At 34.6% G+C, this 11,632-nt stretch overlaps 1 protein-coding gene across 1 annotated transcript; it reads right to left on the bottom strand.

Moving 5' to 3' along the window:
- Positions 1–8,055: 8,055 nt before the first annotated feature.
- On the bottom strand, positions 8,056–9,502 carry LOC131820805 (high mobility group protein B3). The gene has a single exon (XM_059156565.1). It carries the CDS (start codon positions 9,481–9,483, stop codon positions 8,878–8,880), a length of 606 nt encoding a protein of 201 aa, XP_059012548.1. The 5' UTR covers positions 9,484–9,502; the 3' UTR covers positions 8,056–8,877.
- Between the last annotated feature and the right edge of the window lie 2,130 nt (positions 9,503–11,632).

The following is an 11,632-nucleotide window of genomic DNA, read 5'->3' as shown; positions in this document are numbered from 1 at the left end:
CCATACTCAAATGTCCACTGAATTAGGTAAAGATGATATTTTAGGTGGTTAAATGTTTAGTTATATGGATGTATTGTGCCCACTTAACTTTGGCAATTAAACATCTCTATTTTGTAATATACTTCTATTCAAATATTAGGAACATTTATTGAATTTTGTTTTGGATAAAAATGACAAGTTAAGAGTAAAATAATACTCCCATCCCTGATAATGTTATTCCCATTACTTCCTCTTCCAACAAATCCCAGAGTTACAAAACTAATAACAAGGAAATCATCTAATAAAAGAGCTTCAATATAAAGAACTGCTGAGGATTAACCACAATGTAAATAGGAGAAATGACAATTCTAGGAAATAATTGTGCTCAAATAAATTTATGCTTGACTTTCTTTTAATTTTTAATTTAAATTCAAGTTAGTTAACATATGCTGTATTATTAGTTCAGAGGTAGAATGTAGTAATTCATCTGTTGCATATAACACTCAGTGCTCATTACTTAAAGTGCCTTCTTTAATGCCCATCACCCAATTACTTTATCCCCCCCACACATGTCCCTTCCATCAACCCTGTTTATTTCTTTTTTTTTTTTAAAGATTTTATTTGTTTGTTTGAGAGAGAGACAGTGAGAGAGAGCATGAGCGAGGAGAAGGTCAGAGGGAGAAGCAGACTCCCCGTGGAGCTGGAAGCCTGATGCGGGACTCGATCCCAAGACTCCGGGATCATGACCTGAGCCGAAGGCAGTCGTCTAACCAACTGAGCCACCCAGGTGTCCCAACCCTGTTTATTTCTTATAGTTAAGAGTCTCTTATGGTTTACCTCCCTCTCAGTTTTCATCTTATTTTTCCTTCGCTTTCCCTATGTTCATCTGTGTTTTTTTTCTTAAATTCCACATATGCCTGAAATCATATGGTATTTGTTTTTTTCTGACTGACATTTTACTTAATATCATGCCCTTTAGTTCCATCCATGTTGCTGCAAGTGGCAAGATTTCATACTTTTCTGATAAGCTTGAGTTCTTTAAGGAAATGAAATATAGTTCATTAATGACACCTGAAAAATACAGTGCACATCTACATTTCTGTTTCCTTACATGCACCACGTACTGAACCAAATTGTATTTTCCTTTTTTTAGGAATCAGATGTCAAACTGTCAAGGAAATGGTAAAGTACTTTATAATTACTCTTTACAGATTTAAGTCTCATTTTAGCCCAGTTCATATTAAGACAGTGCTCAAATAGTGAAAAGTGAGAACTACATCTTACCACTAATCTTAAAAAGTTTGAAAAGTGTCACTAACATTGTTAAAAATTAAAAAGAAAAAAAAAAACTTCTAAGAGAAGGATGGATAGTTATTGAATCTTATTATTCCTGAGTCAAATATTACTAATTGATAGTTTAGACACTGGAAGGGAATTTAATGTAGTTTTAAAATATATTAAATCATTTAAGCAATAATACCTTATTTCACCAGTGATGCCTTATTGGCCTAGTGAAATAGACATATATGAAATAAAAGATGTTCATTTATATTATTTCACTTTTCAGAATCTAGAAATTTCATGGTTTAAAAATTGTCTATATTCTGTTTGAATGATTTTATTTATGAATGTGAGAAGAGACTGGCTTATAACGAGTATTCCAACATATTTAGCTTTTAAGGAAAATAAGAAACTGTTACAGATGAGCTTAAAAAAAAAAAAAGTAAAATTCACTTCCCAACATATAAGAGCCTTGTCAAAAAAAAAAAAAAAAGACAACATAATGTAATTGAAACTTTTAAATCTGGCAGGACATTCTAACTGTTCTCAAATACTTTCCTGACTGTGTCACACACAGAATCTGAGCTTAATGACTTAATATGTTAACTACGTTGCTTAACTTGACTAATGGGGAAACTACTTGAAACTACTGGATGAGGCAAACTCAGACTCATTCAGTGATCATTTTAAGGATAAATATGGATTATATTCTTTATTTTCCCACTTGGAAATTTTATTGCCACTCAAACCTAATGGTGAGGAAATCATAGCAAGATAAGATCAAGTTATTTCTGACTACAGTCTCAGTATTACATATTGTTTTAAAATATGATAAAAAGAGAATCCAGAGGAACTTCATTGTTTTCAGCAATTACTTTCCTTTCTCAAATGTAACATGTTTGCTACCGGAAATATTAAGTATGCTTCCATTTTCAGAGTAATCATTCACACCCCAGGAATGTCAGATATTGCAGAAACGTGACATTCTAAATTGTTGTCGTCATCACTTAATTTCAGCTACTAAAGACTATATGTGAGTTTAACTGAAAGGTCATTTTTATTTTATTGCCATACAGTTGAGATATTGACATGTTAAGGAGAAAAAAAAATGGCCTTTTCAAAGCATCATATGAAACATTTTTTTGGAGAGTCCTAGTTAATACTCACCAAAATGATATGTGCCTAAAGACATATAAGTATGTTGGTAATCCTTCTAATGATTACTTTTATAAAATAGCCTCATTCTCACTTCTTCCTTATAAGAAATCAAGATTCTTACTATGGAAATAATATCCATCAGAACTATGGTAAAGTTCACAAATTTGAAGTGTAATTTGATGTTTATTTTTACCCACGATATACATTAAAAGCCTTGGGGTAAAACACCTTAATTTTTTAAATAAATTACAAAGCACATATTTCAATTGCAATGAATACACTCTAGGGACTTCCTGAAATAGGAAAAACCCTAGTTGATTCTTATTCTCCCTAATGTTTCTTAAGGTCCTTCTGTCAAGCCTTTCTGTATTAAAATTAACAGAGTTGATAATACTAAGGAGGAAAAGAAAGATAGGTTTAAAAGAGATTAAAATCTACTCAGCAATGTGGTGCAAAAGTGGAAAAGGCAGGAGTTTTGAATCCGCATCTGGCTCTACACCTTACTTGTTTTATGAACTCTGTGAAGTTAAAGATTATTCTGTTTCATTATCTGTGAAATAAATATAAAATAAAAGCCTATTAGAACTATTGTAGTATACTGAGCTATTAAAGTGCCTGACACCTTATAATAGTATCCTCACTTGAACTATTATGGATATATCTTCCTTCATAAAATAAAGTCGAAGCCATGAACAGCCATCCACTACATGGTTCCCCCCACCTTGCACCTCCGCATTTTTGAAACTATGAATTACAATTACTTACAAAACGTGTTTGTATATCTGAAAAATTAAAAAAAATACCAACTGCTGCAAGAGATAGCACAATAATATGATGGTTGAGGGTGGAAGAAACATGGAAGGCAGACATTAGTTATTCTTTACTTTTACAATTCTTACATAATGTCTAATTGAGAGAAACCTCTTTCCATTACACATAAATTCCTCTTAGTAACATAAAAATAAATTATTTGTGAATTTAGTTGGCATTCAAAAAAAGTTGGTTTATAAAAGTGGAGAATTACAGAAATCATCAAGATTGGAGAACCAATATTAACAATTTCTATGAATGCATAAAGATAAATAAAATAGACTTTAATAGATAAATAAAATTGACTATTGGAAGTTTTAAAATGAATTGACTAAATGTTATTGAATGCATGCAAATTTATTTAAAAATACATATTTTTTTCAGATGAAAGCAAGAAGAAGGATTGGATCAAATAAATTTAAACAGAATCTGATAGTCAGCATTCATCTATGATTTTCAAGTATTCTTAAAAATATTTTCTAAAAGTATGATATAGTTTGCATGTTTGAAGAAATATGACAAATTTAACATTTCCTAATAAGTTACACAGAGTAAAGTGTTCCCATATAAACTAAAAAACTAAATGTAAACCACTTTTTTTTTGTATTTCTTAATTTCTTTTCAGCATAACAGAAATCATTGTTTTTGCACCACAACCAGTGCTCCATGCAATACATGACCTCCATAATACCCACCCCTTTCCAATTTCCTTCAACTCCCTTCTCCTTTCCATCTCCCTATGCCCTCAATGTTATTTGTTATGCACCACAAATAAGTGAAACCATATAATAATTGACTCTCTCTGCTTGACTTATTTCACTCAGCATAATCTCTTCCAGTCCCATCCATGTTGAATACAAATTGGGTATTCATGCTTTCTGATGGAGGCATAGTACTCCATAGTGTATATCTACCACATCTTCCTTATCCATTCATCTGTTGAAGGGCATCTTGGTTCTTTCCACAGTTTGGCGACCGTGGCCATTGCTGCTATAAACATTGTGGTACAGATGGCCCTTCTTTTCACTACATCTGTATCTTTGGGGTAAATACCCAGTAGTACAATGGCAGGGTCATAGGAAAGCTCTATTTTTCATTTCTTGAGGAATCTACACAGTGTTCTCCAAAGTGGCTGAACCAACTTGCATCCCCACCAATAGTGTAAGAGGGTTTCCCTTTCTCCACATCCTCTCCAACACACGTTGTTTCCTGTCTTGCTAATTTTGGCCATTCTAACTGGTGTAAGGTGGTATCTTGATGTGGTTTTGATTTGAATCTCCCTGATGGCTAGTGATGATGAACATATTTTCATGTGTCTGATAACCATTTGTATGTCTTCATTGGAGAAGTGTCTGCTCATGTCTTCTGCCCATTTTTTTGACATGATTATCTGTTTTGTGTGTGTTGAGTTTGAGGAGTTTTTTGTAGATCCTGGACATCAACCTTTTGTCTGTACTGTCATTTGCAAATATCTTCTCCCATTCTGTGGGTTGCCTCTTTGTTTTGTTGACTGTTTCCTTTGCTGTGCAGAACCTTTTGATCTTGATGAATTCCCAAAAGTTCCTTTTTGCTTTTGTTTCCTTTGCCTTTGGAGACATATCTTGAAAGAAGTTGTTGTGGCTGATATCGAAGGGGTTACTGCCTATGTTCTCCTCTAGGATTCTGATTGATTCCTGTCTCACGTTAAGGTCTTTTATCCATTTTGAGTTTATCTTTGTGTACGGTGTAAGAGAATGGTCGAGTTTCATTCTTCTACATATAGCTGTCCAATGTAAACCATGTTTTTATTTTGTTTTGTTTGAGATAAGGTGATGCCAGAAAATATACAATTTACTAACATTTCCTCTCCACAGGATAATTAGGTCATATTTGCCAGAATTAAAGGGACATGCAAACCTATGTTTATCAACATTCTGTCACAGAGAGGATGTTGAGAATCTGGAACTCTTTATGTCTAATCCTCCTTTATTGTTTGTATGTGTTTTGCTTGTTTTTGTTTTTTAATTTCAAATTGGTTTCAAGAGACATGGACTTCTAAAAGCAAAGAAAAAATTTGATAGTGGTGGGTGGAATGGTGCAATAATGATTTAACATAGGTTAATCTAAACTAAAATTTATGTCAAGACTGCATATTTGTTTTATAGGGTAACTGCTATCATTAAAACTAAAGTGATGTAGTCTTAAGGAAAACAGTGTTGAGTTATTCCACAGGCTTGTACAATATTTTCCAGACTGATTTGAGTCTCTCTGAAATGGTTTAGGATCACAAGAATATGCTGTTCCTTCCTCTGGATGTAGTAAGACCTGAGATAAATGCGACAAAAATAGTAGATTATTTCACTCAGCATAATCTCTTCCAGTCCCATCCATGTTAATACAAAAGTTAGGTATTCATCCTTTCTGATGGAGGCATAATACTCCATAGTATATATAGACCACATCTTCCTTATGCTGAGTGAAATAAGTCAAGCAAAGAGAGTCAATTATCATATGGTTTCACTTATTTGTGGAGCATAAGAAATAACATGGAGGGCATATGGAGATGGAGAGGAGAAGGGAGTTTGAGGAAATTAGAGGGGGAGATGAACCATGAGAGACGATGGACTCTGAAAAACAATCTGAGGGATCTGAAGCGGTGGGGGGTGGGAGGTTGGGTAAACCTGATAGTGGGTATTATGGAGGGCACATGTTGCATGGAGCACTGGGTGTGGTACATAAACAATGAATTCTGGTACACTGAAAAGAAATTAATAAAAATTAAAAATCTGAAAAAATAGCGGATTAATTTGGGAGAAACATTCATTTATCTGTAAGGATTCCAAAGTTTCTGCCAAAGGCAATCAGCTATTTTTCAATTGTCTTCAAGGGTAATAATTCGCCAGGAAGAAAAATCAACAATATTGTGCACTTAATTAGACCTCTTGCTTAATCATCAATAAGTTAAAATTATTTTTTAAAGGTTTTATTTATTTATTTGAAAGATAGAGATCACAAGTAGGCAGAGAGGCAGGCAGAGAGAGAGAGGAAGAAGCAGGCTCCCTGCCAAACAGAAAGCCCGATGTGGGGCTTGATCCCAGGACCCTGGAATCATGACCCGAGCCTAAGGCAGAGGCTTTAGCCCACTGAGCCACCCAGGCGCCCAAACAAGTTAAAAGTATTAATGTGTGTTTAAAGAAGGAGAAATGCTATAGAAAGGGATGAATTAACACTTAAATAACTCAGAAGCTTAACAAAACCTGACATGAGATTTGCCAGATGGTTTGGTTCTAGATTAGAAAACTTGAAGCTAATCTTCATTTAAGAGTTTTAATGGTTGTATTTCTCTTATAAAACCTCTTGCTCTTTTGCTAGGGTTATTCTACAAAATTATAGATCAGCCTTTATTTTTTTTTTATTTTAAGTAGATTTAATAGGTGGGTGTTTCATTTCCCCTAAGGAATCCTTTAGAAGTTTATTGTGTATTATCTGATAGTTATTTTTATTCCCCAGTGGTTTCATCTTAAATAGTTATAATACTGAAAACAGGAATTTGATATTAGCACCGTGTAGGTGTAATTCTGTAATCCATCATTTTATCATGTGTAGATTTGTGTAACTGCCACTATAGTCAAGATACAGAATTATTCATCACCAGAAATTTCTCCATCATGCTGTCGTTTTATAATTAACACTTATCCTTCTATGGACACCCCTCCTCTCCAGTCCCTAAGCCCTGGCAACCACTAATCTCTTCTCCAGCTCTATAATTTTATCATTTTATTTTTTATTTTTTATAAACATATATTTTTTTTATATACATATATTTTTATCCCCAGGTCTGTGAATCACCAGGTTTACACACTTCACAGATGGAATCATACAGGTAATGACTTTTGGGGATTTGTCTCCCCCGCCCCCACTCAGCATAACTTCCTTGAGATCCATCCAAGTTGTTGCGTGTAGCAGTTCCTTTTTATTACTGAGTCATATCTGTAGATCAGCCTTTAAAGAACAGCTTCTATCAACAGAGTCTCCATAATCTCAACTAAATTGAGCAGGAAGATTACATGTTATTATGATGTAGCACAGCAGGATATTTCTCCAAGAAACATAATGATGTGAAAAAAGAAAAAGCTATCACTCTGTGCAGAGAAGTTATCCATAGAAGAACAATACTTTTCACATAGATTATTTGTGCATGTTGAAATGTTCACATTAGAAAAGCTTTATCTTGGGCTCCTGGGTGGCTCAGTGGGTTAAGCTGCTGCCTTCGGCTTGGGTCATGATCTCAGGGTCCTGGGATCGAGTCCTGCATCAGGCTCTCTGCTCAGCAGGGAGCCTGCTTCCCTCTCTCTCTCTCTCTCTGCCTGCCTCTCCATCTCTTTGTGATTTCTCTCTGTCAAATAAATAAATAAATAAAATCTTAAAAAAAAAAACAAAGAAAAGCTTTATCTTACTGCTTCTGTAAGCATTCTGATCTTGACGAGTATTCAGATCTAGATAGCAAAACCAGGAGTCATATGTCTCTATAAGTTGGCCTGCCTCAGGACCCTTAAGAGAGATTGAATCCATCACAGGAATCACTAGAAAAAATAAAGTATAATATTTATTTCTCAAGTAATTTATGTTTAGTTTTAGCTTGTCAACTTTGTTTGAAGGAGTAGACATCTCATTTTTTTTAATAACTTCAGCTTACCGAACTTTAGAATACATATTCTAATTAGCACAGGAATGACTGAAAAGTAACTAAACAGAACTATAATTCTATATATATCTTCATATTTCAGTGTTTCTTTTTTTTTAAATGTAATACTGTTTATTTAACTTCAAAAACATTTCAGCATTCTAAACATACAAAAAAAAAATAACAGAACGTTGCAAATCGTGTTTAGTACAGAAGGTTCTTGAACTTTCATTGATGCAGTGGCTCTTTCGCTTTGCTGACAATGAAGAGTTCCACAGTTTGTTTCAAAACAAACAGTTTAAAACTACCGCACTTAACTAAAAAGGATCCAAACACTTCTCATGCCAGCTGACCCCCTCCTTCTCCACAGCTACTAATGGCAGCAGAATGCTAGGTCACTATATACAGAAACAAGACAACCTGAAGCTAAATGGATGCCCACTGCAGTGTCCACAGGTCCAGCCTCACAGTGCACGCCCTGAGCTACAGCCCCTCCTAAAGGCATCTTCCCCACAGCCTCAACGCCAAGCAAGGAGCATCAAGAGTTTGTCTCGGTTGTTTTGTTCTTTTTTACAAACTATAGATATGTACAGTTGATAACTCAGGATTTCTAGCCAATAACCATATAGTTAACACCACCTTACAAATCAAAAAAAGAAAATGCCAGGAACATCTTTAAATGCCTTGTCACACCAACAGCAAAGTGCACAGAGTGAGGAGAACACGAGAGCCTTTTCATTTTAAAAATGTTTGGAAATATGTACAACTTTGATACAGTTTCAGGGTGCTCTGGACACCCATGGCCACTTCATGTAAACCACTGACAATTTCTAGAGCACTTTGAGAAACTACAATATGACTATGACCCAATTGTGTGATTAAACCTAACAAGGGCAACAGACACGCCTCCAATCAGAGGGGTGTCAATGTCAATGACGCGCTCCCTACTCTAAGGTATTCACAAGGAGACAGATCAACAGTTTCTTTTATTCCTCCTCCTCCTCCTCCTCCTCTTCCTCTTCCTCCTCCTCGTCTTCTTCATCATCTTCTTCCACCTTTTTCCGGGCAACTTTGGCGGGACCCTTCGCGCCATCAAACTTTCCTTTAGACTTATAGTCGGCGACATCCTTCTCATACTTCTCCTTCAGCTTCGCTGCCTTATTGTTGTAAGGTTGCTTCTCACCATCACTTAAGTTATTCCACATCTCGCCCAGCTTCTTTGCCACATCTCCAATGGAGATACCAGGGTTTGTAGATTTGATCTTGGGGCGGAATTCTGAACAGAACAGGAAGAATCCAGACGGTGGCCTTTTGGGGGCATTAGGGTCCTTCTTCTTCTTGCCTCCTTTAGCTGGTCCATAATCCTTCATTTCCCGGTCATAACGCACTTTGTCTGCCTTTGCCATTTCATCGAACTTAGATTTCTCCTTCCCAGACATAGTCTTCCACCTCTCAGAGCACTTCTTAGAAAATTCTGCAAAATTGACAGGGACTTCTGGGTTTTTCTTCTTGTGTTCCTCTCTGCATGTCTGCACGAAGAAGGCATAAGCAGACATCTTGCCCTTTGGTTTCTTGGGATCACCTTTAGCCATCCTGACTGTATTGTTCGCTAGTCTCATATTTCAGTGTTTCTAACCAAAAGCCAATTACGGTATGTGCCATAATAATGAGCCTCAAATATTCAGTAAAAGAGTTATTCAGTCATCAGATTATATAATGCCAGATCATTAGAACTTTCATATGTGAAATATCAAGCCCTACCAGGAAAATATCAGTAAATTATCTTTAACACCCTAAAATAATAATTTGTATTTCCTTATTAATTAGATTATTTCTTGATTTCATCTCTCTGAGATTGGCTGGAAATTGTTTCTCAAAGTAGATGATGATATTTCAAACTAATGAATGTTGATTATTTTTTCATGAACTAGACCCAAATAAAGACAAGTTTATGCCTATGCCCACACATGCACACACTACTATAAAGTTCATTCAGTCTTCATTTTCAAAGTAATTATTGTCATTGATGTTACCAGAAATTCCTAAGAATACACCATGTATGCACCATATGGGCTAATCCCATAAATGACTTCTAATTCATTAACAGTGACTATGAAAACATTTAAAACTATTCTAAACATATAATTCATAAATAACAGTAATACAGTTTCAAAGATTTTTTTAAATTATTTGAGCATGGGTAGGGGCGGTGGTAAGCCTTTGCTTTAAAATTTATTTTTCCAGTAGGAATTGAATGAGCTAAAAAACACCTGAGATCAATTGATTATTCAGCAGCTTGATACAGGTTGATTTTTTTATATTTTAATTTATATGAGAGAGAAAGAGAAAGAGATCAAGCAGGGGAAGGGAGAAACAAACTCCCTGCAGAGTAGGGAACCAGATACAAGGCTCAATCCCAGGACCCTGAGATCATGATCTGAGCTGAAGGCAGCTGCTTAACCAACTGAGACACCCAGCTGCCCCAGAATTTTCTGAACACTTATTTTTTACTTTTTTTTCTGAGAAGTGAGAGAATAGAAATAATTCTGCACACTTTCAAAAGTGTGTCTTTCACTTGGAACTTTTTCCATGCATACATCTATTTAATGAAGAAATATACAATAATTAATTACATGTTACAGTAGTGTTTAAAATGTAAACATATTATTTTGAAATCAGAAGGGAAAATACAGCAATATTATAGAGAAAATATATGCTCAAAATAGTAAATGTGATTCATTCAATTAATCAAATATTATAATGCCCATTATTCAGAGAAATAAATGAGGTGTAGGTGAAGCTAAAACACTAAAGATTTAACTATTTCCTGCAATGAAAAACACAATACAATGAAGACAGCTTAGGTTATTGGCATTATTCTTGTCTCCACTAAAAAAAAATCATAAATGGAATCTCCTTTATATAAACTACTGTATATAAACTGTATATAAACTATATACTTGCACCAAAAAGAGGATCTGCTGAATAAGTACTAATATTATTCACACCCCTAATCTTTGGTAAAGATTAATTAACTTTCCCCAGAAAAAACTCACAGACAAATAATGTCTTTATTACTACAATCTGTCTATAATCTTGCTTGCAGGAAGTCTTCTAATGATTATGTCAAATGAGGAATCTCTCTTTTAACTACATGATTATGTTCATTTGATTAAGACAAATGAAAACTCTCTTTTAGTTACATATTAAGAACAGGATTGGTAATTTCTAAGTGTTAAAAAGGTTTGCCAACTATCAGTGAATAATAATTGTATAATCAGTATCTACTCTAACTTGTCATCATTTAGTTATCACAATGATGATACCAATAATTTAAATTGGAATGGAATTATGGATTTACAGTTTATCTTCTATGATTTCCTATGTAAACATAAAATGTTTGCAAAAAGGGTTTTCAGAGAGCTGATGGCAACAATCACAAATTAACATTCTTCTTCAAAATCAATTAAAGTCTAGAATTAAATAATTATTTACTTTCATATCCTAATATCAGGAGAATGGGTTCAAGTGTGTAGAGGGAAGAGGGAAGAGGAGCAGTCCTATTTCACTGTAGAAATTATGATTTACCTCAAGATTTATATTATGACACACAAAACCACACTGCTATCTAGCCTTGAGTATTTGGTGAAGGAAAGTTAAATATTTAAAAATCTATGTTTTCAACTCCAGTCAAGATTCACACGCTAGGTAAAGACAAAGTTTCACTAGATTTCTTGTCTA

The sequence above is a fragment of the Mustela lutreola genome, chromosome X (genome assembly GCF_030435805.1).
Source record: "Mustela lutreola isolate mMusLut2 chromosome X, mMusLut2.pri, whole genome shotgun sequence".
NCBI lineage: Eukaryota > Metazoa > Chordata > Mammalia > Carnivora > Mustelidae > Mustela > Mustela lutreola.
The sequence above is the reverse complement of the archived record's forward strand: the minus strand, read 5'-3'. Positions and strand labels throughout refer to the sequence as shown.